This window comes from Eurosta solidaginis, chromosome 3, assembly GCF_040869045.1.
Source record: "Eurosta solidaginis isolate ZX-2024a chromosome 3, ASM4086904v1, whole genome shotgun sequence".
Taxonomy (NCBI): domain Eukaryota; kingdom Metazoa; phylum Arthropoda; class Insecta; order Diptera; family Tephritidae; genus Eurosta; species Eurosta solidaginis.
Genome location: NC_090321.1, coordinates 77,527,960 through 77,555,608, shown reverse-complemented (window position 1 = coordinate 77,555,608; position 27,649 = coordinate 77,527,960). Strand labels below are relative to the sequence as shown.

The 27,649-nt window shown below is 43.3% G+C and overlaps 1 protein-coding gene across 4 annotated transcripts in view; it reads right to left on the bottom strand.

Annotated features, from left to right (window-relative positions):
* Positions 1 to 27,649, bottom strand: part of LOC137244027 (zinc finger protein 737-like) — a 193,991-nt gene that overhangs the window by 86,257 nt on the left and 80,085 nt on the right. For 3 of the 4 annotated variants that reach the window (XM_067772455.1, XM_067772456.1, XM_067772458.1), the window contains exons 2-3: positions 15,248 to 15,409; positions 6,219 to 6,527 (exon numbers count right to left, since the gene is read on the bottom strand). In XM_067772455.1, coding sequence (XP_067628556.1) covers positions 6,219 to 6,527; positions 15,248 to 15,409 — 471 coding nt within the window. The remainder of the gene's footprint in view (positions 1 to 6,218; positions 6,528 to 15,247; positions 15,410 to 27,649) is intronic. The other variant, XM_067772457.1, reaches the window with a different exon arrangement.

Here is a 27,649-nt window from a genome sequence, read left to right as displayed (position 1 = left end):
GTTAGAGAAAAAGGAATTGTATGAAGCAAATGAGCCTGTCTCGTTGTTAAAAACATATTATTTAATTTTATTTTATTTTATACATTTGTAAATTTTAGTGAATTTTAGTTTTTTTTATTAAATTATTATGCCTTATTATGACAGAAAAACTCAAAGGAATTAAACATATCAGCTGTCATTATACCTATTTCTAAACCGCCAAAGATTCCATCAAATGTCTTTGTATTTTTTAAATTAGAAGTTTGATTCTCCCCATTGTAAATCTTAACAAGTAGCGCAACTAACAGCTGACCGCTCAAAATTAGCACACACAAACACACACAACCTAACACACACAAACTAATGCCCATATTACGAGAATCTTTCAGAAAATTCAAGTTAAATTCTTAAACAGATATATACGTGATAATTTTGGAATATATAGCACTTAGGACACCTTATTTGCAGTAGTGAAGAGAAAATATTTGTTTATATTCAAGTATTTAGTTATTTTTTCTACATTTATCTGTAATATTGAAACATAGATTGAAGGTATATTGATGAATTTATCTCTGCTCTTCCTCCTATTCTTCATTCCACCCCATTCGACTGCCTTCCACTCAATTCGTAACATAACCTCAATTTAAGCTGCAAAACTATATAGTGTAACGATTTTACTTGCAAATCCTCTTATTTGCCCTTCTGCTAGGTTCGAATCCCTAAACTGTTGAATAAATAACTCCAATATTGAATAATGGAAAAATGGCCTTTATTAAAGTACTTCACAATTACACTTATACTTTGCAACTAGCTTGCTTAACAACCAAACTGATTGATAGCTCAAATGAAACTCTACTATTGCCCGACAGATTGCGTGCTTAATCAATAACTGCTTGATAGCTCAACTCAAACTGAATTCCAGCGCCTCTACATTTGCTGCCTTTTATACTCTCTGATTTCAACGTTCGCATCTTCTAGGCGCTTCCATTTCCAGAATCTACTAGTCCATCAGCTCTCAAATTTCTCAGCTGAAACTACAATTGCACGATTTTATAGCTTCTCTCATTGCATACTTTCAGGAGTATCTTAGATATATGCATGTGTTTGTGCATTGATTCTCCGCTGCTCGTATACGTACATATGTGTAGACGCAATTATTGATTCGTTTATGTAGATACATAATGATTGAATTATCGGCCTAGAGATGGCAGTAGCCCTTAGTGTTGCTAATATTCGTGACAATAGTAAACAATGATCCTCCCCGTGCTTAGATTCGATTTCGAGTTGTCGTATTTCTAATCCCGCAGCCCAGCCATTTAATAAAAAAAATTATTACTAATGTAAAGATTATAACATTAAAATCCAAGATCTATTTTATTTTAGTTTATTCTTCATATATGTAATACTCCTATATTGCTAGAAAACACAAGGTACATTCCCCAACATCAAAGTACAGAAATATAAAAATTAGAAAAAGAAATTCGATGAACGAATGTACCTGAAATGACAATTTAGCTTTGAAGAATACATGAGCACATCAAGTATTCATTGTGAAATCGGTTATTGTTGGAAAATAATTTAAAATAAAAACTATTCAAAAAAAAAATTGCCGAGATTATGCTATCTCTGCAAAGATCATGCACATAAAGAGAGGCGCCTAGATGAGTAAGTAAATTACATCGGTTTATGAAATAATTAAAACATTTTCTATTTCAGTATACCCAAAATGCTGGGCTTGGGAGAAAGTGGATGGAAGCATGCGGTATTGAAGATACATACCGGCATATGATTAACGTTTGTTCTAAACATTTTAAAACAACGAGTTTTGTAACTGATGGCATGGATATTGATTCCAGTATGTAAGGATTATTTTTGTTTTTTTTTTATTTGCATAACAATTATGCTATCTTATTTTAGATATAGTTACATCGACTACATACATACATACATAATGAATGTCAGAACATCAGAAGTTGGATTTACACCCAGTACAATCATGGAGCTTACGACTAGCATGAATATTGCTTTCGGTAGGAGTGTATTATTTATGTTTATCCGGTTCATACAATTAATTTTCTTATAAACCACACATCCATTTTTCCATATACTTACAGAAAAGGATTTTATATTTATATTTTAGATATTGTTACCGTGAGCGATCCGCATCACCTTTCGCAACATTATCAACCGCTGCCACCAATCACTGAATTCATTGAGTTACCTCCAAGCATGACTATTGATTCTAGTAAGAAAGTATTTCCGTGTATAATTTCAATCTGAAAAAAATGAGTTCGAATTTCTTAATAGCAGTGGGATGCTGTAACTACTTAGCTACAATTCTGATATCGCAAGCATATTTTCGACACTTGCAGCCTTTAAATATTAATATCCATCTACATTAAGGAGGTGGTATCAAATTATTGATGGCTCACCTGGTTTTATAACACAGGCTTTAGAGGCAATTTCCTTGAGGACAAAAGACAATCGTATTGGTGAGTCTCGTAATTGATGAAATGGCTATTAGGGAGCAAATAGATATAGAATAGATATGGGTATAATTCAAGAATATGAAGAAAATTACTCCATTCCCATCGCCAACAGCGTCTTAGTAATAATGGCTGTTTCACTTTACAATTGGAAGATACCAAATGGATATTTATTAATACGTTCTCAACGTGATGAGGGGCAGGTCTCTCTAGTGATCGAAGCACTTTATGCATTGCATAGCTGCGGAGCTCGGGTGTATTCCATTACTTCTAATGGTGCACCAACAAATGTTACCATGTGTACTAGTTTAGGAGCCAATTTCACGTATAGATCAAAATTTAATCCAACGTTCATAAATCCTGCTACGAAAGATAAAGTATATATTTTTTTTGATTTTTGCACATGATTAAATTAGTACGGAATTGTTTGGGCGACAAAAAGTTATAAAGACGGAAGATGGACAACTAATTGAATGGAAATTTCTGCTTGACTTGTACAACGTTCAAAAACAAGGACTGCGTATAGCGAATAAATTAACAAAGAAACATATTAATTATAAAAATAGCATTATGAACGTTAAATTGGCTATACAAACACTGAGCGGAAGTGTGGGTAAACCGCTTTTATTCTTAGAAAATATCTTACCAGACCACGTAATAAATACAAAATTTGACGGCAGTAATGTTATTGCAGAACTTTGTATGAATTTTAATAATATTGGCGACATTTTGAACTGTAAAAATAGATATTCTAAGAAGGAATTTGATGGACCCGTTACTGAAGAGACTTTTTTTAAATTAAAAGCGCGGACGGAAGTATTTATAGAATATATATTAACTTTGCGCAACGTTGATAATATTCCTCTGATAAGAACTGGTAAAAACTTGGTTTTCTTGGCCTAATTATTGATTTTCAAAAAATGTTGGAGTTATATATGAAACCTAAGGCGTTTGGCCAATACTATTTGTTGACGTATAAGGAAGGTGAAATGGCTGCGACCCTGGTCGCCGAAGTAGCTATTTAAAGCCGTTTTGATGCCATGTAACTCGTCTAAAAACCTACGGAATGTTACGGTCAATGTATTATAACCAGCCAGAGTTGTTGATAAAATTAAGAATATTCGGGATTGCTATCACAGCTAACCCTCTGAGGTCTTCTAGAAACGGGGTTCCAAGGAACCTCAGCCGGGCTCTAGCTAGAGCTGGGCATTTACACATAAAGTGTTCTACTGTTCCCTGGCATTTGGATCTTTGCAGCTTCTGCAGTGGTCGTTATACGGAATGTCAATCTTTTCCGCATGCGTACCTACTGCCCAATGACCGGTGCAGACTGCTATCAGTTTGCGTGTGTTAGTCCTGCATTTGTTCAGAAGACTTCTCGTCCTCTTTCCATCATAGTTTGGCCAAATGGATTTTGATATTGGTGGTGATGTTGTTCCACTTTGTTTGTGCTTTCTTCAAGTATAAGCTTTGGATATTCCCCTTGGCTACTGCTAAGGGTATGCCTACTTCGACACTGGTTATTTCCTCGTTCATCTCCGATGAGCCCCTGCGTGCTAGCTCGTCGGCCTTCTCGTTACCCTCTATCCCCCTATGACCCGGGACCCAGATAACGCGTAGTTCTAGATTGGTGGATAACTGGGATATGAGTCGCTTACAAGCTCACACTAATTTTGAGTTAATGTGTGGCGAGGAAAGCGCTTTTATCGCTGCTTGGCTATCCGACAGGATGCAAACTTTACCAGCTACATTCAAGCCCTCCAGTGATTTGCAGACTTGCCAAATCGGGAGGATTTCTGCTTGAAACACGCTGCAGTGCGATGGGAGTCTGAATGTTGCAGAAAAATCTAGGGACTCAGAGAAGACTCCGGCCCCCACTCCCGATTCCATCTTGGAGCCGTCAGTGTAGATTTGGATGTCGTCGGCGGTATTACAACCGTACTCAAACTTCAATTTGCGAGGGTAGTAATCTGTCTCGGTACTACATGTACCATGCGGAAGTTTCTTTAGGATACTACTATGCCCTTGCTGAGTATCTTCCAGCACCCAGACTCCCCTCAGTGCGGTTTGTGACGATGTACAAAGTATATGCAAGTCGATCGGAAGGCGGTGCAAAATGGGGTATAAAGCAGCTGTGAGGCAAGAGCGTCCGGTACCTATGGCACCAACGCACGCAGTGCGCTGGACTTTTTGCACGCTGGTGAGATTGTAGCTCTTACTTAGAGCTTCCCACCAGACTATGGAACCATAGGTAAGCAACGGTCGCACCACCGCCTCGTACACCCAAAGTACCATGCTTGCCTTGAGTCCCCATTTCTTAGCAAACATTGATTTGCAGGCATAGAAGGCGATGCAGGCCTTCCGTACCCGCTTTTCGATGCATACTTCCCAATTCAACTTGCAGTCAATTGTTAGTCCCAGATACTTGGTACTCGATGACAGGGTTAGTTGCTGGCCGTTTAAGAATGGTAGTCTGAAGGCAGGTGGCTTGTACTTTCTCGTGAAGAGAAGCAGGTCCGTCTTGTGGGGATTTAACCTAAGGCCACATCCCTGTGCCCACCTGCTGAGTTTAGCCAAGGCCCTTTCCATGATTTCGCTCATTACGGAGGGGAAAGGACCAGAGACCAAGATCGCCACGTCGTCGGCATACGCCACGATCTTAACCCCCCCTGGTTAGCATAGTTGACGTATGAACCCTCTCAGGATTTTCTAGAGATCTTTTTTGGCGCCATTCGTGGAAGAGGTGGTTTTAACAATAACCTGAATTCCGAGCAATTCAAGAGTGCCTATAAACGTCTTTTAGTTCGACATGAATTAAAGGAATTTCAAAACGAAAACTGTAGTTTTGATAATTTAGAAATTTTAAGTGTTTCTTTTGGCATAAGCAAAAAATCGAAACTACAATTTGACACGACGGGTGAATTTGACTATGCATTTGTTGACACCTTGTGGCAACTTTCTCCATTTGTCGACGAGGTCGTACGTTATATAGCCGGTTTTGTATCCTGGATGTTATAGCACAAATTAATATGCTTAAGTTGCAGTGAACAGCTTATTGGCGTAGGTTATCGGCTTTATAAAATCAGGGCCCATATATTCCGCCTTCGAGCGATGTTATAAGTCTATGTTTACAAAGCGAAAAAATTATAAGACAAAACGTACGAAAGCTTGATAAAACTAATATTAAATTGTATTTAATTATTCAAGTTATGAACAGCATTGGGGAGGTATTTGTGAACCATTTTATGGAAGATCACGTTGAAGTTGAAACCTTTTTCAGCAATGACTTATTAAACGATCACCGATGTCAACTTTGCAAGTAATGTATATGGACACACGCCTTTTTTACGAAAGTACAAAGCAAACCGAAGATAAAGCATACATATGTACGAAAAAAATTGACAAAATTAATTTTTTTCCACACCAATAATGTTAATACGTTTCCGTGTATATGTAAATAATATGCCTTCTTATTAATAAAATTGTTATCAAATATAACTAAATAGTTTCATTTAAATTAGATCTTTTCATAGGTAAAAAAAACCATCTGATGATTTCGAATTCAAAACACATTGCGAGCATATTCTATTAGCAAAAAAGGGAAGGGAAAATAATACATTATAAAATTCTTCACTTTTTTTTTTGTCCGATATCTAATAACACGCCCAAAAAAAGCGGTCATATTTGAAACTGTTTGACTACCACTACATTACGGTGATCAAATATTCTGTTAATGCCACGTTATTTTCTTACCTTTTAGGTTTTCTCTCAAAAAGTTTCTGCTTTAATTTGGCCTCTTCTTCCTTTAAAGCTGTCATATTTCGTTCACGCGTTTCTGCATCTTCGTTTTTATGAGACGTTAAGTGTAATCGTAGCTTCGAAGCTAAAGGAAACGCCAATGGGCAAAACTTGCATCTATAAATATTTACACCCAGATGCATACGTAAATGGCTATGTAGTGCATTCATTTGCCTATAGGCGCTTTCGCAGTACTTGCACTTGTATGGCTTTTCACCGGTATGAGTGCGCATGTGGGCGGATAGATTTTGGACGAGAGTAAAGCTATTTTAAAGACAGAATGAAAAGTTGTAATAATGACGATGTTTTTAATATTACATTTACACTAGCTCCAAATACGTACCGCAAAATGAGTTGAGGTTACCCTCTTCATCACCAAAATCAAGATCCCCATAATCAGAATACCCAACACGAAATCCCTATTCCTTGTCTGAAATACATTCACACAGAAAATGGGAAACTTTCACGACTAAATACCCAAATGAAGACGACTAAATAACCAAATGATTCATTAGGTTGCGGAGCGCAACCCTCTCAAGGGATTGCTAGCGCAATTTATAGCTTATCCAACCCAATTATAAACCTCACTTACCCGAGGCGAAGGGTGCCTTTCATGGGGGTGTTGCGCCTTGCACTCACCGGCGTCAGCCCAAAACGTCGACTCGTAGGTGTTTTTACACCCTCCCTCCCTCATGTAGGGGCGGAGCCTCCTCCTGATGGCACCTGGTAACGCTTCGGCGGCTAATTCGAACGGCGACCTTCCTTCCCCCCCTTAACCCTATCTTTTTTTATTTTTTCGCTTCCTTTTTCTCTCCCTTCCTCCTTAATGGGCTGGACCAAGGTGTTCTACGACCCGTGCCGAGGATCAGCCTGGCTGGGGGCCCATAAATAGCCCAGTCGCAAACGGAGTGCATCGAATACCGGGCGACCTTCGATGCTATTAAGCCTTACCCGGACATCGCAGATCTCTGTCCGGGTGGACCTTTCCCCTTATCCGCTACTCGTGGGATGTTTTTAGTATGGAGGAAACATTTTTAGAAATAATAAGGAGGGCGGCTCTCCTGTTAAGAAGTCGACAGGAGCTTGCTCCGCAAAGGCTACGGCTCAGCCGGGCCTTAAGTTAGCTGATAGAACTCGTGGGTTGTAGGGCCAAGGGCCGAGCTAGGCAGAGTAGGGCGGAGGGAAAATCCAGCCTGGGTATTCCGAAGGCCGGTACCTCTCGGGGAGGCGCCACCGACCGGGTGGCCTTTGGGGCGGCTGCCGCCCAACTCGTAGCCACCAGCAAGGCTGCCACTCAGCGTCAAGCGTCTGGCGGTTTGGATGCTGGGGCTCCAGGGATGTGGGGGTGGCCGGCTCTAGGGTCAAGGGACTAAAAAAGCCCAGTCACCAGGACAAGCACTGGGCTGCCCGGATCCTGCGCAGGAATGCCTCGGGGAAGTTTCTGCGGAGGACTGGGCAAAGGCGCAGCGTAACCTTGCTTGGGCAAAACAAATGTTGCCGGACTTCAGGCTGGACTGGGTCGAGAGCGATGAAGTCTCGAAGCGCCAGCGGTCTCACCGCTCGCCACCGTCTCGCTGATAGGTGAGGTGTATCCGGGCGCTCGCCTCAAGGTAGTGGAGGCGCGTGATATCCCCTCACGACCAAGGGCGAGAGCCTGGGTTCCAGTGACGCCAACGGACCCAGCTGACATCCTGGAGCTGGTCCAGGAGTACAACCCGGGTCTACCGACCCAAAACTGGAAGGTGGTTAACGTGGAGAAGATTGAACGGGCTACAATGCAGATAGTCCTGCTGCTCGACAGAGCAAGCGTCGAAGCGCTGAAATGGCAGGATTTCTTGGTAAGCTACGGCTTCAAGGCTGACATTGAAGCCTTGGTAAACCTTGAGTCTAGTACGGAGGTGGTTGAACTCCCCCCCCCCCCCCCCCCCCCCCCGTGAAGACGAGATGGAGGTAGACGAGGGCGAAGAAACTGGTGGCTACGCTTCGTCAGGCTCGAGCGGAAGCTTGGCTCTCAGAGGGTTGTACTCTGAGGGTCAGCTTCTGGAGGATGGCGATTCGGACGCGACGGAGGAGAGCGCAAAAAACAGTGATTCGGGTCCTCCAAATAAACCTGCATCACTGCAAAGCAGCATCAGCTGCACTCCTACTGCACCTGTCTTCAGGTGCGGTAGACATCATACTAGTCCAGGAGCCGTGGATAACTGGCAAAAGGATCTGTGGCCTGCGGACACCAGCGTATAAGCTTTATAGCGCTCAGGAAAAGGGTAAGCCTCGCACATGTATATTGGCTAAGTCTACTCTTAATGGTTTTCTTCTACCCAATTTTAGCGACGAGGATCTGACAGCGGTTAGCGTCGAGGTGTTAGGGAGGAGCTTTAAACTTGCTTCCTTCTACCTAGGGCACGATCACCAAGGCTCATTACCACCGGATAATTTCAGGGAGTTCGTGAGAGCAGCAAATCCACAAAATTATTTCATCCTACTCGGAGGCGATGCCAATGCTCATCGCGCCCAGTGGGGCAGCAGTGATACAAATTACCGAGTTGTCTTTATTTAACTATCTTTTAGGCACTAATCTAAGTATATGTAATAGGGGAAATTACCCCAATTTCATTACGAGGAGCCGAGCACTCCTTTTCTGACCATAGAGATATAGGCTTTTCTATATCACAGGCGCACACAAGTCCTAAGTACATACAAAATATTAGAATAACGAAATGGGGCTACTATAAGAAGATAATAGGTAAAAAGCTATCTGAAGAGGTGCGAGCCCCAGAAAGCGAGGAGGAGCTGGACGTGTTTGTAAATAATGTCAGCCAAAAATGTAGGAATGCTTTAGATAGGGCTTGCCCGACTAAAAAGGTTATGGAAACTCACAAACCACCATGGTGGTCGTCCGATCTTGATAAGCTTAGGAAGTCATGTAGGGCGGCCTTTAATAAAGCAAAGCATGATGGACATGAATCCTTATGGGCTGCTTATAAAACGAAAATAAATATATATAAAAAAAGCAATCCGAATTCGAAAGCGATCCTCCTGGAGGGATTTCTGCGGCAGGATTGAATCCACTTCCGCGGCCTCCCGGTTAAGGAAGGTGCTATCGAAATCTCCACCCAGCTAAGTTACGTCCAAAAGCCGGATGGGCACTGGATGGACTCCAGCGCTGAAACCATAAACTTGCTTATGGATACACACCTCCCAGCAAGCGCGGGTGTGTCTTCAAATATTGTCAGCGGAGGGTCACCTAATGATCAGCTAATAAGCGAAATCACAGATGATAAAAGGATAGATTGGGCTTTACAGACCTTCAAGCTCTATAAATCGCCGGGGCCACAGTATACTGCCGAACTTATAAGGCCCAGGATAAAAGGGATGTTTATAGGTTGTCTTAGGCTCAATTACGTACCAGTATCGTGGAGGGAAGTCAACGTGGTCTTTATCCCCAAGGCAGGGAAACCCTCCCACTCCAAACCAAATGATTATAGGCCTATAAGCTTATCTTCTTTTCTGCTTAAAGCACTCGAAAGAATCCTAGAGGACTACATCAGGAGGAGGATTGAGCCGTCGCTTCTTTCGCAAGCTCAACATGCCTATACTAAGGGCAGGAAAACTGACACGGCCTTGCACTCACTAGTATCCGTTATCGAAAGGTCACTAGACCTCAAGGAATACACATTGGTGGCATTTCTATATATAGCGGGTGCCTTCAACAACGTTCTCCCGGAGGCCATCACCTCGGCGCTGACCGATCTGGGGGTCGACGCGTGCCTGGTGGAGTTTATATACAATCTGCTTACGCGTAGGCAGATTAAAACTGAGCTAGGTGGATGCGTGATCCGCAGACCCGTCGGCAGAGGCACTCCGCAGGGAGGCGTTCTCTCTCCACTACTTTGGATGGTTACCGTCAACCAACTACTACGCCTCATGGAATCAGAAGGTCACCAAGTGATCGCGTATGCATATGACATCTGCGTCACCATGCGGGGGAAATTTCCGCAAACTCTTTGCAACCTAATGGATGGGGCACTATCCAAAATTTCGCACTGGGCCACAGCCACAGGTTTGGAAGTCAACCCGGATAAAACCCAGCTTGTCCTCTTCACGAGGAGGTACAAGTACCAAATCTAACACCACCAAAAATTGGGGGTACGTTTTTAGCGTTTAGAGATCAAGTCAAGTATTTGGGAGTCATTCTGGATAGGAAGCTATTATGGAGTGGCCATATAGTGGAGCGATCCAAGAAGGCAGCAGCAGCGCTGTTCACCTGCAAGAGGGCAATTGGCACCTCCTGGGGATTCTCCCCTAAGGTGGCCTACTGGATTTAGACAGCCATTGTGCGCCCGATTCTTCTTTATGGTGCTTTGGTATGGTGGCCTGCACTAGCTAAAACTACCTATCTTAAAATGCTTCAAAAGGTGCAACGAAGTTCGGAGCTCTGCATCACCGGGGCTCTCGGCTCCACTCCGTCAGAACCACTCAACACAATGCTATATCTTCCATCTCTTGATCTGGTGACGAAGGAAATAGCGGTCATCGCCGCTCTACGCATAAGGGAAACAGGTCTCTGGTCAAATGGATCTAGTGGACACGCAACAATCCTGGGCACGAACGCCCCAGTCCCAATACTGGTGCGCACTGACCACTACACGCCAAAGAACGTCTTCGTTAAAAACTATAGTATATATATACCATCGCGACAAGACTGGAATACCAGACAACATACGGTACCGGGAGTCATCAACATATTCACGGATGGTTCTAAGCTTGACGGGAAGGTGGGAGCTGGCCTCTTTTCACCGGATCTGGGTCTAGAGGTCTCTTTTCGCCTACCAGATCACTGTATTGTTTACCAAGCGGAAATGCTGGCAATACACAGGGCTGTGAACCATCTCGGGTCTATGCCTAAGGATGGTAAACGGGTGTTTATTTTCTCAGACAGCCAGGCCGCATTAAAGGCCCTGGACTCATTCGTCGACAACGCAAAGTCGGTCACTGAATGCCGCAGATCTCTTAACGAGATGGCTCAGCACTTCAGTATCTGCCTTATATGGGTACCTGGATGTACGGAAGAGGAGGAGTGTGTCCAGCGCCTTATCTGTCATTGTCCAGCGCTTAGTAGGCGTAGGTTGGCCATCCTTGGTAAAACTTTTCTACATGACCTTGCTGAGGTCTCTAGCTATGAAGTAAAGGCTCTAGCAAAATATATAATTTCCACGAAGTGGTTTGATCCGCTTTAGGGAGGGTAGGGGTCCTCTTTGAGACCGTATAGGGTATTACAATGGGCCCATTGGTGGCCTAAGTAGTGAGCTGTTACCATAGTGCCCAGCTCAGCCCTTGCAACCTAACCTAACCTACCCGTGGCGAATCGTGTTTCATAGAAGGCGAGGTCCTTGCGACCCCAAGTTCTTCATGGAACTCGGTGATGGAGGCGGGATCGCCTACAAGGTGCAATGCGGTCATATTAAATCGTTCCCGAGATGGTCGGGCTTGTATCTTAATGGTACTTGTCACCGGAAAGTACCGGGTCTATATCCGGTAAGGACCATCAACATCGATTACAATTCCAAAACCCTTCGGGTAGTGTCATTTACAACAACATGACATTGTATAGTCAGTGCGCTCGGTAAAGTAGCGATGTGCCAACTCGGAAGCAGAACTAATGTTGGGATGGAAGCGATACAGGGAGTTTAGGAGAACCCTCTCACAACACGGGGCAGCATTAAGATATATGCAGCGCTTGACTGCAGTGATCGACCCAACTGTCGACGAAAGCGAGCGTTTCGCATGGCCCCATGATACAGTGAAAGAATGTCGAAGACAGTTCACTCACAAAGGCTTTGCTGTGAGCAGTTCTCAACTTTACACCCTGATTTTAAGAGACAGACGAGGAAGGGTAAACAAGAACCACACCTCTAAATCTGCAAAGCAGAGCGAAGAGGGAAGTCTAAGTACTGAAATACCACATTCCTCAAAAGCTGCAATGCATAAATAGGAGGGCAATAGTGGCAATTAAAGGTAAAGACGAACAGACTAGTAAGCTAACGGGTGATGCAGCTTACTCGATGATACTAAAGGGATCCAACGCTGACACACCGACTTCCACCGAAAAGACGATGAATGAAGGTGGTGAATACAGCACTGATACTGGCACTGAGCACTATTCCAAAGGCCCATGCTTGAATATCACATGTGCTGAAGTCGGAGGATACGCTAATTATGCTGCAGCGTCAAACCCCGAATATACCAATACCTGAAAGTAGCGACAAATGACGAGGGCCTGCTTATGCTTGTCTAGATCAAACGGTTGTGTTGGCAGGTGCCGGTTCTCGTCATAAAGCTTATAGAGATGTTCCGTATCACCCGTGGAGGCGGGGCTAGATCAAGCAGTTGTTTGCTAGGTTCGTGGAAATTTAACAAAAACTGCCTGCTCAGCATTTCGTTGTGCACTTGAATGTTGAGCTCTGTGACCTCACTACTTTCACTTTCCAACGTTTTTTTTTATCTTTTCCTCAGGTGCTGCCGGCAAGCGACTTGAGGATTTTGTTGCGGCTTTGTACTTTAAATAAAATTTCGATGACATGCGTCTTGAAGCTCAGAGTATTATCGAACGTTACTCCTAAAATCTTTGGGTGATTGACAGTCGGTAGTGTGACACCATCGGCATGAAGTCCAATATTTGCGACATCTGTTCCTTCCACGTCGTAAGCAGAGGGCGTGGATTTCGTCGCTGCGCGAGGTCAAGAAACTAGAAATATCGGGGAGATAGCTGTTTATTTTAGAAACTAATTCACCAAGTGAGGGGCTAGGTCCTGTTGCCATAAGCGTGCAATCGTCAGCATAGGAAATGATTGTAACTCCTTCTTGTTGGTTTCATATGTAGAAATTAAACAGAAGCGGGGAAAGGACACCATCCTGTGGTACCCCTTGTTTAATTTTCCTAGGCTTTGAGATTTCGTTCCTAAATTGAACCGACGCTTGCCGACCATTCATATAATTTGCGATACATATTTTTAGACAAGGGGGAAGGTGTGAGCCTTCTATGTCTTGGAGTAGCGTGCCGTGGTTGACTGTGTCAAAAGCTTTTGACATGTCAAGTGCCACGAGCATCGTCCTATGATGGGTTTTTTCCTGATTTAGTCTGTAATTAATCTGGGTGTTTACGGCATTTAGTGCGGTGGTGGTGCTGTGTATTTTATGGAAGCCATATTGGTGCGTGGCGAGGCAAAGATGCCGTAAATGTCTTCGCTACTGGCGAAAGGAGTGATATCGGTCGATATGACTCGCCTTTGTTAGTAAAAGGTAAAAGACTAGAGCAGGGGTCGACTGTTAATACTCGTTTCGGGAAAGGAGTCAGAAGACGCGTACTGACATCGACAACAATAATCTGATGGCGGAAAATAAATGAGATATTTGCAGTTAAAGTTGGCAATTTTCATGTGGTTTTTGTAATATTGTTGTACACAGGAAAAAAATGTGTGTACAGAGGGGTTTTGCACGGAAGGCCGCCAAATAAGAAAATAGTGTTGTGCACAAAAATACTATGAATCTCACCCCCGTTTCGGAGGGACCCGGCTTAATTTTTCGGTTTTTCGTTAATATCTTTTGAACGACTCAACATTTTCCGTCTTCGGCTTATTAATACTGAGGTCAAGACGCGTCTTTTGACATCTCTCCCGATATTTTTGAATCAAAAATTGAAAACCTAGATCTGGCATTGCACCGACCGTCTTTGCATGGTGTTTGAAGACCCAAACCACTGTGTCTGCTGTAAATAAAACTTGCAATATAACATAACATAAGCATTGCAATCGAATAGAAACAAGCCTCGAAAACAAAATGTAAATAGAACGTGTACGGTACGTTATTCGAATTTTTTTACTATGTACCCTTTATAATACATACATATGTATTAGGGTGGTGCAAATTTATTGTTGAAAAGGCACATCCAGTTTCTGAATCTATGGGTCATTCTGAGTAATATTGTCCATGGGACCATAGGTCTGAAATGAATTTCGAGCCTCCCTAATTTTGTTAGAAAATTTTATATCCCAATATAAACACTGTCTAGGCATACACGGGTCCACGTTTTGGCTTATATCTCGAGACCCTAGTCACCCAGGGTATGAAAATTACCCTCTACTAAAGCACTCATCAACAGCTTTGATTTGTTATCCATATTCTATAAACACATTCTAGGGGTACCCGGGTTCACGTTTTGGCTTAGTCACATATTGTACAAACTCATCCCAGGATTACGCAGGTCCACGTTTTGATCTCAATACCCTAGCCAGAACGGGATAAACAGTATCCTATGTCCGTCTCCTGGTTCTAAGCTACCTCTCCACCAATTTTCAACCAAATCGGTTCATCCGTTCTTGAGTTATAAATAGTGTAACTAACGCCACTTTCTTTTATATATATATAGATAAAATATTATGTATACGCAGTGGTGCACCTCTTTTCAGTTGGTATGGATATGTTTGTGCACGTGCTTATTTAATTTTACATACATTTATGAGATATAACCTATCCTATCTTTCAAGTTAGATCAAACTACACACGGGATGCAAAACAATCAAAGTGACGCGAGATTTTTAAATATAATAATATTTATAACATTTCGTGGACTTTGTGTTTGCGAGCTTGTGACATTGCCTAAAAATGTGCGCAGATTTCGTGTTGGGGTGGAAGATTTTAGTGATTTTTTTAGGAATGTTTGTGTTAGTCCCCATTTGAAAGCGTTCACATTGGCGTCATTCGCATTTTATTTAACCTTTCCCACTCGAATGCCAGGACATCAATGCATCGCAAGAAAATGCACTAGCTTTAAATACGATAAAGAAATAGATCGCATAGGTGGATCGTACTTTCAGGCCAGATGCGATGAAATACGATCAAATCATTTATAAAAAGCGTCGCATTTGGAATTTGGAACCCAAGCTGACGCTTTTGGTCCAGTGTAAATGTTACATAAAAAAACTTACCGCATTGCACAAATATCACATTTATAAAGCTTTTCGCCGCTATGAAGTCGTTTATGATACTTTAAATTACGTTTTTGCCTATAACATTTACCACAAATATCGCACTCGAGTTCGTTGCCTTGATGTTTAAGTTGCTTGCCATCTTCAAGATTTTCTTTGCATCTGAATAAATAAAAAACACAGATAATCAAAGAAACGAAGTTGTTTTAGGATATGAGAATAGGTTAGATGCATATTATCATGAAAATATGACGTCCAATAACCTCAATGGAATTAAAGTCAATTCATAATTTAATTATTTGTAAAGATGCAAATTGTAAACGTATTGTAAACATACTGTAACTCTGCTTACATACAAAAAGCTGAATATTGTAGTATATTCATAGATAATAGGTATTTATAACCACAGCTAACATATCAAAACATGGAGATGAGCAATAAAGGAAAAAGAGGAAGAACTTACTTCCGCTAGAACATTGAACACCGTAACACGTCTTTTATTCAACAAGGAACAAATTTCTCTAGTAATTGACTTTAAATACATATAAAATCGTTAATTTTATAACTCAGGTGTGGAGACAACCACATACCCCATTTGGAAAAATTTATATTTATTGGATAACTAAAATGGCCAACCCAAAACAAAAATTGACGAATACACCACAAGAGGCCGGGGTGGAACTTCCATCAACCACAACGCAACAGTTACGCAACCTATTGCAGAGCGTAGTGGGAGCTGTAGCAAATACAATAGCCTCTGCTTCTGACGAAACTGGCGATGCCGTCGATATTGATGCCACTACTACTGCCGTGGCCGCCAATATAATAGACACTAATGCTGCCGATGTCTCCAATTTATTAAGTGCTAATACTGCCACTGCCGATCCTAGAAGAGGCTTGAAATCTTGACACTAATCAAGAGAACCGAGGATCTCGGCGGTCGGGTCTCCATCAAGAACAAGCGCCGTCTAGACTTTGGATATATCGAGCACGCTCTCCCGAAATTCAACGGAGATAGCTTCAAGCTTCTTGCTTTCCGCCGTTCGCTAACAGGGATGGCACGAGTCTCTATCAACAACAACCGCACTAAATTACGACGCCCTAAAGAAGGCGCTGACCGCCGAACGCAAAGCGTGCCAATATTGCCGAAACTAAGCTAATAGATTTCATCATCGACGGTATGGGGAACTCGGTTCAGAGCATTCAACTCTTCATGATGGCACGCACTCTCGACGAATTGAAGACATTGGTAATTCGCTACCAACAAAAATTTACTGCGACCAACGTCACTGGAATTGCTCCCAAGCAGCTCATCACAACAAACTTAAAACAACAATCAACAACAACAAACACTGGGCAAAGAACAACGACACCGGAAGTACATTCGACGCTGTGCTTTAATTGCTAGCCACATGGGCACATGAAGCCCAACTGCCCGTATCCACTACGCCCAGATGGAGCATGCTTCCGCAGTTGGCGCATGGGCCATGACCATCGTTCTTGCCGGAATCCGGCTAAAGTTTTGAAACTACGGGATGATGTGGCCTTTGTTGCAGACGAAGCAGACCTAATGGAAGTTGCAATTGGCGCATTTAATTTTGTAAGTATAACATTTAAATTGGCTAGGGAAACAATATGTGATAAAGTACTTTCTTTATTTGACTCTAATATATCTAATCTAATATCTAATATATATTATAAATGGCAAAGTTTGGATGTTTGGATGTTTGTCCAGACGTTTGTCTTTGTGACTCAATCACGCAAGAACGGCTGGACGGATTTATATGAAATTTGGCATGCATATAGCCAATAGTCTAGAAGGATCACGCCAGAACGGCTTCACGGATTTTGATGAAATTTGGGACAGAGATAATAGGCTACTGGCGAAATTTTTTTCGAACATGGAAAGGGGGAAGGGGGTCCCACGACCCCTTCGAATAATTACTTTTTAACAATTTTTACACATTATAACTTTACGTATACTGACCTTCACCAATATTACAAACTCAATGGGAGAAATAAGTCGAGGGCTTACAAAGTGAGCAGTGATACACCCCCCCCCCTCCCCCTTTCCCCTCTCGTGCAAAATCTATAAATTGTTATAACTCAATGTAAATTTTGTCCTAAAATCAATAATTTTTGGTATCTGGCTCATACAGATCGAGATCTAAACAATTTTGGAAAAACGATCAGTGGTACTCTCCTCCTCCCGCCATCCGCCCTCCTTCAATTGTTTTTATTAGCACGCTTTTATTAGCTTTACCTGTATGTTTCTTTGTAATTCTTCATTCGCTCCAACGCGCCTGTTGCCTTATTAACATGGTTTTATAATTATCTTCACCCTATTTGTAATCCCGTTTGGGTCATATCGAGACCCTTCAGGGATCATTTCTGGATGGTTTTCGGGATCCGTCCGCGATCCCGCCGGGGTCATTTCTGGACTTTTTCGGGACTATTCCGGGATTATTTTGGGACCCTTCCGGGATCATTTGTGTATAGTTTTCGGGATCCGTCCGGGATTCCGTCGGGATTATTTTGGGACATTTTCGGGACTATTCCGGGATAATTTCGGGACTATTTCGCGATCATTTGGGGACCCTTCCGGCATCATTTCTGGACGGTTTTCGGGATCCGTCCGGGATCCCGTCGGGGTCATTTCGGAACTTTTTCTCGACTAAGACGGGATCATTTGGGGAGCCTTTCGGCATCATTTCTGGATGGTTTTCGGGATCCGTCCGGGTCCCGCCGGGGTCATTTCTGGACTTTTTCTCGACTGATACGGGATCATGTGAGGACCCTTTCGGCATCATTTCTGGATGGTTTTCGGGTTCCGTCCGGATCCCGTCAGGGTCATTTCGGGGCCCTTTCTCGACTAATACGGGATCATTTGGGGACCCTTTCGGCATCATTTCTCGATGGTTTTCGGGATCCGTCCGGGATCCCGTCGGGGTAATTTCGGGACTTTTTCTCGACTAATACGGGATAATTTGGGGACCTTTTCGGCATCATTTCTGTGTGGTTTTCGGGATCCGTTCGGGATCCCTTCAGGGTCATTTTGGGACTTTTTCTCGACTAATACGGGTTCCTTTGAGGTACCTTCCGGCATCATTTCTAGATGGTTTTCGGGATCCATCAGGGATCCCGTCGGGGTCATTTCTGGACTTTTTCTCGACTAATACGGGATGATTTGGGGTAGCTTCCGGCATCATTGCTAGATGGTTTTAGGGATCCGTCCGGGATCCCGTCTTGGTCATTTCGGGACTTTTTCTCGACTTATACGGGATCATTTGGGGACCTTTTCGGCATCATTTCTGTATGGTTTTCGGGATCCGTTCGGGATCCCTTCAGGGTAATTTTGGGACTTTTTCTTGACTAATACGGGTTCATTTGAGGTACCTTCCGGCATCATTGCTAGATGGTTTTCGGGATCCGTCCAGGATCCAATCAGGGTCATTTCGGGACTATTTTGGGATCATTTGGGGTACCTTCCGGCATCACTTCTATATGATTTTGAGGATCCGTTCGGGATCCCGTCGGGGTTATTTCGGGACTTTTTCTCGACTAATACGGGATCATTTGGCGACCCTTTCGGCATCATATCTGGATGCTTTTCGGGATCCGTCCGGGAACCCGTCGGGGTAATTTCGGGACTTTTTCTCGACTAATGCGGGATCATTTGGGGACGCTTTCGGCATCATTTCTGGATGGTTTTCGGGATCCGTCCGGGATCCCGTCTTGGTCATTTCGGGACTTTTTCTCGACTTATACGGGATCATTTGGGGACCCTTTCGGCATCATATCTGGATGCTTTTCGGGATCCGTCCGGGAACCAGTCGGGGTCATTTCGGGACTTTTTCTCGACTAATACGGGATCATTTGGGGACGCTTTCGGCATCATTTCTGGATGGTTTTCGGGATCCGTCCGGGATCCCGTCGGGGTCATTTCGGGATCATTTGAGGTACCTTCCGGCATCATTTCTAGATGGTTTTCGGGATCCGTCCGTGATCCCGTCAGGTTTATTACGGAACTATTTCGGGATACTTTGGGGTACCTTCCGGCATCATTTCTATATGGTTTTCGGGATCCGTCCGGGATCCCGTCGGGGTCATTTCGGTACTATTTCGGGATCATTTGAGGTACCTTCCGGCACCATTTCTAGATGGTTTTAGGGATCCGTCCGAGATCCCGTCAGGGTCATTTCGGGAATAATTCGGGATACCTTCCGGCATCATTTCTAGATAGTTTTCGGGATCCGTCCGGGATCCCGTCGGGGTCATTTCGGGACTATTTCGGGATCATTTGGGGTACCTTCCGGCATCATTTCTAGATAGTTTTCGGGATCCATCCGGGATCCCGACGGGGTCAATTCAGGACTTTTTCTTTACTAATACGGGATGATTTGCGGACCCTTTCGGCATTATTTCTGGATGCTTTTCGGGATCCGTCAGGAATCCCGTCGGGGTCATTTCGGGACTTTTTCGGGACTAATACGGGCTAATTAGGGGAGCCTTTCGGCATCATTTCTGGATGGTTTTCGGGATCCGTACGGGATCCTGCCAGGGTCATTTCGGGACTATTTCGGGATCATTTGGGGTACCTTCCGGCATCATTTCTATATGATTTTGAGGATCCGTCCGGGATCCCGTCGGGGTTATTTCGGGACTTTTTATCGACTGGTATCTGATCATTAGGGGACCCTTTCGGCATAATTTCTGGATGGTTTTCGGGATCCGTCCGGGATCCCTTCCGAGTCATTTCGGAACTTTTTTGGGACTATTTGGGGATCATTTGGGGTATTTTCCGGTATCATTTCTGTATGGTATTCGGGATCATTTGGGGTCCCTTCCGGCATAATTTCTGGATGGTTTTCGGTCATTTCGGAACTATTAGGGGATCATTTGAGGACATTCCGGCATCATTTCTGGATAGTTTTTGGGATCCGTGAGGGATCCCGTCGGGGTAATTTCTGGACTTTTCAGATATTGTTTCGGGATTATTTTGGGTTTCCAAGATCATTTCTGGATGGATTTCGAGATCTGTCCGGGATCCCGTCAGGGTCATTTAGGAGTCGTTCGAGATCCCGTCAGGGTCATTTCGGGACTATTAGGGGATTATTTGAGGACCTTTCCGGCATCATTTCTGGATAGTTTTCGGAATCCGTCTGGGATCCCGTCGGGGTCATTTCAGGACTTTTTCGGAACTAATACGGGATCATTTTGGGACCCTTCCGGAATCATTTCTGTATGGTTTTCGCGATCCGTCGTGGATCCCCTATAGTCCCTTCCTGGATATTTTCTGGATGGTTTTTGAGAACCGTCCGGGAGCCCGTCAGGGTCATTTCGGAACTTTTTCGGGACTATTTCGGGATCATTTTGGTACCCTTCAGGCATCATTTCTTTGTGGTTCTCTGGATAAGTCTAGAATCGTGTCGTTGTCATTTCGGGTTTTTTGGGACTATTCCGGGAACTTTTGGAGACCCTCCCGTGGCATTTCTAAATGGTTTTCGGGATTTGTCCGCGATAGCGTCGGGGTCATTTCGTGGATTTTTCTGGATAATTTCGGGATCATTTGGGGATCCTGTCAGGTTATCAGCTCATTTAGTTCTCTTTTTACTCAATTACGAAAATAAAATGAATTGGACAGAAACATCTTTTTAAACAGATAACTTGATAAGCAGGCTAACGTGAATATCCCTTATATTTAATTTTCTCCTTGCGGACGGGGCCGCGGGTAAAGGCTAGTATATTATAAATGGCAAAGTTTGGATGTTTAGATGTTTGGATGTTTGGATGTTTGGATGTTTGTCCAGACGTTTGTCTTTGTGACTCAATCACGCAAGAACGGCTGGACCGATTTGGATGAAATTTTGCACAAATATAGCCAATAGTCTAGAAGGATCTACTAGCTATATTTTTTTGAAAAGGGGGGAGGTCCCCGCCCCCTAGGAACAGTTATAATTTAATTATTGTATTTTTTCGTCTTTGCGACTGAATTACGCCAGAACGGCTACACGGATTTTGATGAAATTTGGGACACAGACAATAGTCTACTAGCGAAATTTTTTTCGAACATAGAAAGGGGGTAGGGACCCACGACCCCCTTCGAACAAATACTTTTTAATAATTTTTACACATTATAACTTTACCTATACGGGCCTTCACCAATATTACAGACTCAATGGGTCAAATATGTCGAGGGCTTACATAATGAGCAGTGACACCCTCCGTCCCCCTCCCCCCTTCTCCCACCTCTGATGTAAAATCTATAAATTGTTATAACTCAATATAAATTTTCTCCTAAATCAGTAATTTCTGGTATCTGGCTCATATAGATGGAGATCTAAACAATTTTGGAAAAACGGTCGGTGGTGATCTCCGTCTCCTCCCGCCATCCGCCCTCCTTCAATTGTTTTTATTAGCACGCTTTTATTAGCTTTACCTGTATGTTTCTTTGTAACTTTTTATTCGCTCCAACGCACCTGCTGCCTTATTAACATGGTTTTATAATTAGCTTCACCTTATTTGTACTCCCGTTAGGGTCATATCGAGAACCTTCCGGGATTATTTGTGGATGGCTTTCGGGATCCGTCCGGGATCCCGCCGGGGTCATTTCGGGACTTTTTCGGGACTATTTCGGGATCATTTTGGGACCCTTCCGGGATAATTTCTGTATAGTTTTCGGGGTTATTTTGGGACTTTTTCGGGACTATTCCGGGATCATTTCGCGATCATTTGGGGACCCTTCCGGCATCATTTCTGGATGGTTTTCGGGATCCGTCCGGGATCCCGTCGGGGTCGTTTCGAGACTATTAGGGGATCATTTGGGGACCTTTCCGGCACCATTTCTGGATAGTTTTCGGGATCCGTCTGGGATCACGACGGAGTCATTTCGGGACTATTTCGGAATCATTTAGGGTACCTACCGGCATCATTTCTGGTTGGTCTTCGTGATCCGTCCGGGATCCTGTCGGGGTCATTTCGGGACATTTTCGCGACTAATACGGGATCTTTTGGGGACCCTTTTGGCATCATTCTGGATGGTTTTCGAGATATGTCCGGGATTCCGTCGGCGTCATTTCGAGACTATTAGGTGATCATTTGTGGACCTTTCCGGCATCATTTCTGGATGGTTTTCGGTATCCGTTCAGGATGCCATCGGGGTCATTTCGGGACTTTTTCGGGATCATTTGCGGTCCATTTCGGCATCATTTCTGGATGGCTTTCGGGATTCGTCCGGGATCCCGTCGGGGTCATTTCAGGATTATTAGAGGATAATTTGGGGTACCTTCCGGTATAATTTCTGGATAGCTGTCGGGATCCGTCCGGGACCCCATCGGGGTCATTTCGGGACTTTTTCGGGATCATTTGGGATCCATTCCGGTATCATTTCTGGATGGTTTTGGGGATCCGTGCGAGATCCCGTCGGGGTCATTTCGCCTCTTTTTCGCGACTAATACGGGATCATTTGGGGACCCTTTCGGCATCATTTCTGGATGGTTTTCGGGATCCGTCCGGGATTCCGTCAGCGTCATTTCGGGACTATTAGGGGATCATTTAGGGACCTTTCCGTCACCATTTCTGGATAGTTTTCGGGATCCGTCTGGGATCACGACGGAGTCATTTCGGGACTATTTCGGAATCATTTAGGGTACCTACCGCATCATTTCTGGTTGGTCTTCGTGATCCGTCCGGGATCCTGTCGGGGTCATTAGGGCACTTTTTCTCGACTAATACAGGGTCATTTGGGGACCCTTTCGGCATCATTTCTGGATGGTTTTCGAGATACGTCCGGGATCCCGTTGGGGTCATTTCGGGACTATAAGGAGATTATTTGAGGACATTTCCGGCATCATTTCTGGATAGCTGTCGGGATCGTCCGGGATCCCGTCGGGGTGATTTCGGGACTATTTCGGGATCAGTTGGGGTACCTTCCGGCATCATGTCTAGATGGTATCCGTTCCGGATCCCGTCCGGGTCTTTTTTGGGACTATTACGGGATGATTTGGGGACCCTTTCGGCATCACTTCTGGATGGATTTCGGGATCTGTGCGGGAACCCATCAGGGTAATTTCGGGACTTTTTCGGGACTATTTCGGAATCATTTGGAGACCCTTTAGGGGTCATTTCATGACTTTTTCTGTATTATTTCGGGATCATTTGGGGATCCTTCCGGCATCAATTCTTGATGGCTTGCCAGATCCATCAGGGTCATTTTGGTACAATTTGGGGATCATTTGGGGAACCTTCCGAGGTCATTTCTGGATTCATCCGAGATGCCATAGGAGTAATTTCGAGATTCTTTTGTTACTTTTTCGGGATAGTTTTGGACCCTTCCGGGATCATTTCTAGATCCCATCGGAGTTATTTCCGGACTATTTCGGGATCATTTTGGGACCCTTCCGGAATCATTTCTGTTTGTGGTTTTCGCGATACGTCGTGGATCCCCTCGGGGTCATTTCGGAACTTTTTCTGGACTATGTGAACCCTTCCTGGATATTTTCTGGATTGTTTTTGAGATCCGTCCGGGAGCCCGTCATTTCAGGGTCATTTCGGAACTTTTTCGTGAGTATTTCGGGATCATTTTAGTACCCTTCAGGGATCATTTCTGTGTAGTTCTCTGGATAAGTCTAGAATCGTGTCGTTATCATTTCGGTGTTTTTTTGGTCTATTCCGGTAACTTTTGGAGACCCTTCCTGGGCATTTCTGGATGAGTTTAGGGATCCGTCAGCGATAGCGTCGGGGTCATTTCGTGGCTTTTTATAGATAATTTCGGAATAATGTGGAGATCCTATCAGGTTATCAGCTCATTTAGTTCTTTTTTTACTCAATTACAACTATAAAATGTATTAGACGCAAACACATTTTTAACAGATAACTTGATAAGCACGCTAGCGTGAATAGCCCATATATCTTATTTTCTCCTTGCGGACGGGCCGCGGGTAAAGGCTAGTATGTGATAAAGTACTTTCTTTATTTGACACCAGCAGTCCCGTTAGCTTCAAAAAGGCGTCACTTGGCCCAAAAAAATTTGGTAGGAGAGCATTCCAATGTAGTCGTATCAAATTACAAAGGCATTGGAGGAAATAATTTAGTTATATTAAAAAAAAGTGAAACGTAAAATACAGTTTTTAAATAAATCAAACGAAATCGAATTAAATATTATACCAAATGAGAATATGAACATACCAGTTATTTTGGGGTTTGACTTTCTGCATATTTTCTATATTGAATTAAAAAATAGCGTAAGGAAATACACTAAGGAAAAGTTATTAGACATAAGAGATAGCTATGAGCCTAGTAAGTCTATGATGACTCAATCAGTAATTAGTTCCGACGTAAACCCTGCCGTTATGCCGATACATCCTGTCGATGAACTCCACCAAAGTAAAAAAAATCCTATAAACTTCAGGAGCCAACTGACTCCACTGCTTTTGAAGTGCCCGATATTTTCAGCATCGACATTTCTCACGATGCTAACGACGTTGACATAGACCCCAAGCTGCCCAAATGTAAGCGGGACGAGTTAAAACAAATCATTGACGATGCTTAACTTAGCAATAAATTAATATCCGAGCCACTCAACTATGAAATGAAGATACATTTCACTAGTGATGTTCCCTTTCATTGCGCCCCAGTAGGCTCTCTTACGCCGAGCGAAGCCAAGTGCAATCTATCGTAGACGAATTGCGGCACGATGGGATAATAAGACCCAGTGACTCGTCGTAGGATTCGGCTATTGTGTGTGGACTATCGGGCATTAAATATAGTAAACGTGAGGTTTAACTACTCATTACCCCTGATAGACGACTGCATCGATTACTTGGAGATTGGAGTAGATTCCACCAGGTGCAGATGGCTCCTGCGTCAATCAAGCTCACCGCATTCGTGACTCCAAATGGCCAATACGAGTATCTAAAAATGCCTTTCGGCCTGAAAAACTCGCCGCAGTATTCCAACGTTTCATAAATAGCATTTTCCGAGATATGATTGACGATAAAAATATCATCATTTACATGGACGACATTCTTCTTGCAACCGAAAAATTCGAAGAACACAAAGATTTATTGAAAGCCTTCTATCAGATCGCCAAACCATTGCAAAACCTGCTTAGAAGAAATTCAAATTTTGACGTTGACGAAAAATGCATCGATGCCTTTCACGATCTTAAGTCTACGTAAGTAAAAAGCCCAGTCCTGGCAATATATTCTCCGGAACGGGAAACGGAACTTTATTACGACGCCAGTAGCATAGGTTTTGGCTCTGTTTTGCTGCAACGTCAAGATGACAAGAAGTTCCACCCTATTTCATACTTTTCCAAGACTACTTCCAGCGCCGAATCAAAGTACCATAGCTTCGAGCTGGAAACCTTATCTATAATATACGCACTAAGATGATTTAGCACTTGGAGGGCATACCCTTCACAATATTTATCGACTGCAATTCACTGACAATGACTCTGGAGAAAAAACAACTAAACCCTCAAATCGCTAGATGGGCTCTTGAGCTTGAAAATTATAATTACAAAGACGGGGAGCCTCCACGAGCCATGTCGACGCCCTGAGCAGACGACGAATCGCCTATGTCATAAATGCAGACGACGTTGAGTTCCAACTACAGATTGACCAAGAGCGCGACAAAGTAATTGAATCAATAAGAAGTCGCTTAGAAATTGAAGATTTGAAAGATTATGATTTAGTGGACGGACATATATGTATATAGAAAAAACCCAAATGGCAAGAGAGCGCTTTACGTACCTTACGAGATGGGGAATAACATTATACAACTGATGCATGAGAAGCTGGTCATCTATCGGTTGCGAAAACCCTTAATATACTATGCCTATTAAATGGGGTTGGGGTTACACTGAAATGACAGTCCTTGGTCGGGAAAAATCCCGAGTCGCTCCGGTACATAGAACCGGCTGCCTTGGGAAACCTATATTATTGGTTTCCGAACATCTGAACGAAAACAGAAAAATTCATCAGAAACTGCCTAAAATGCATCATGTATGCTACACCTCCTAGGGAGAAAACCTTACATAACGAAAACATACCTTAGTAGTAGTTGACGCCTTTACGAAATTCGTCAAACTTTACCCAACCAACTGCACCAGTATTCGAGAAGTTATAGCCGCCCTTGAGAAATACTTCAGCTATTACAGACGACCGAGACGGATCATAAGTGACAGAGGGACCTATTTTACATCCATGGAGGTGGTTGCTTTCTTGACGAGGCAGAATATAGCTGATGTCAAGGTCGCTGTTGCCTCTCCGCAGACCAACGGGCAAGTGGAAAGAGTAAACAGAATATTAAAATCTATGTTAGGGAAATTAACAAACGAAATAAACCACGATGACTGGGTTAAAAGATTGCTTGAGGTTGAGTATGCTATAAACTCAACCCATAGCACCTGCCGGGGTACACCCAGTCACCTTTTGTTCGGTGTTGAGCAGAGAGGAGTCGTCGTAGACGAATTCACTGAATTCTTTCAGAACAAAATATGCCCAGATAGTGGACGGGATTTAGAGAAGATACACAAAGATAGATCGAATTCCATCCAAGCTAGGCAGGAATATGATAACATACGCTCCGGCAATGGCCACTTCGGGGCTAAGACAAACATATAGGTGACTACGTTGTCGTGAGAAATGTTTATACAACAGTCTGGAGTAATAAAAAACTATATAAGAACCCTTATGTAATCCATAAAATATTAGGAAACGATAGATATGTCGTTAGAGACATAAATAATTGCGAGCTAACCCAACTACCTTATGATGGGGTAATTAAAGCTTACCGGACAAGGAGATGGCGGCAGGTGCCCGGAGGGTGTTGTAGTATTATGCATGGTACCTCCTTATGTCAATACGTTTGTAGTATTATGCAGCATACTCATACTCCAATGTACTTTCTATGCAGACCACCCATATTGCATTCACATTACAATATCGACCTAAATACATTTCGTTTACCCCAACGCAGCGGGAGTTCAACATCACTTACTAATGCCGACAGCAAGACCTGTATACGGTTACATTTCTACTGGCGCATTGACGAGTTCGTTAATAGCGTGACCGCATCAATGCGCCTGCCAAAATATTTCTACAGTTAAAATTTTTTAAAGTAGGTCAAACTTATATGCTGACTCAGTATGTAAATGTTAAGAATGTAATTTATTAGTGTTAGTGTAAATGCGTATGTGTAGAATAGATAATATTGTACAAAAGGGAAACAATTCCAAAATAAAATCAATCGCATTTTAACGCTATACATCGGCGTTTAAAAAACATTTTCGTTCCAATTCATTACATGGCGATCCTGCCAGCCTGATCTTCAATTAGCTGAAAATTTTCTCATAAGCAAAATTCACTAGATCTCGCTGACCAGAGATCCTGCCAAGTC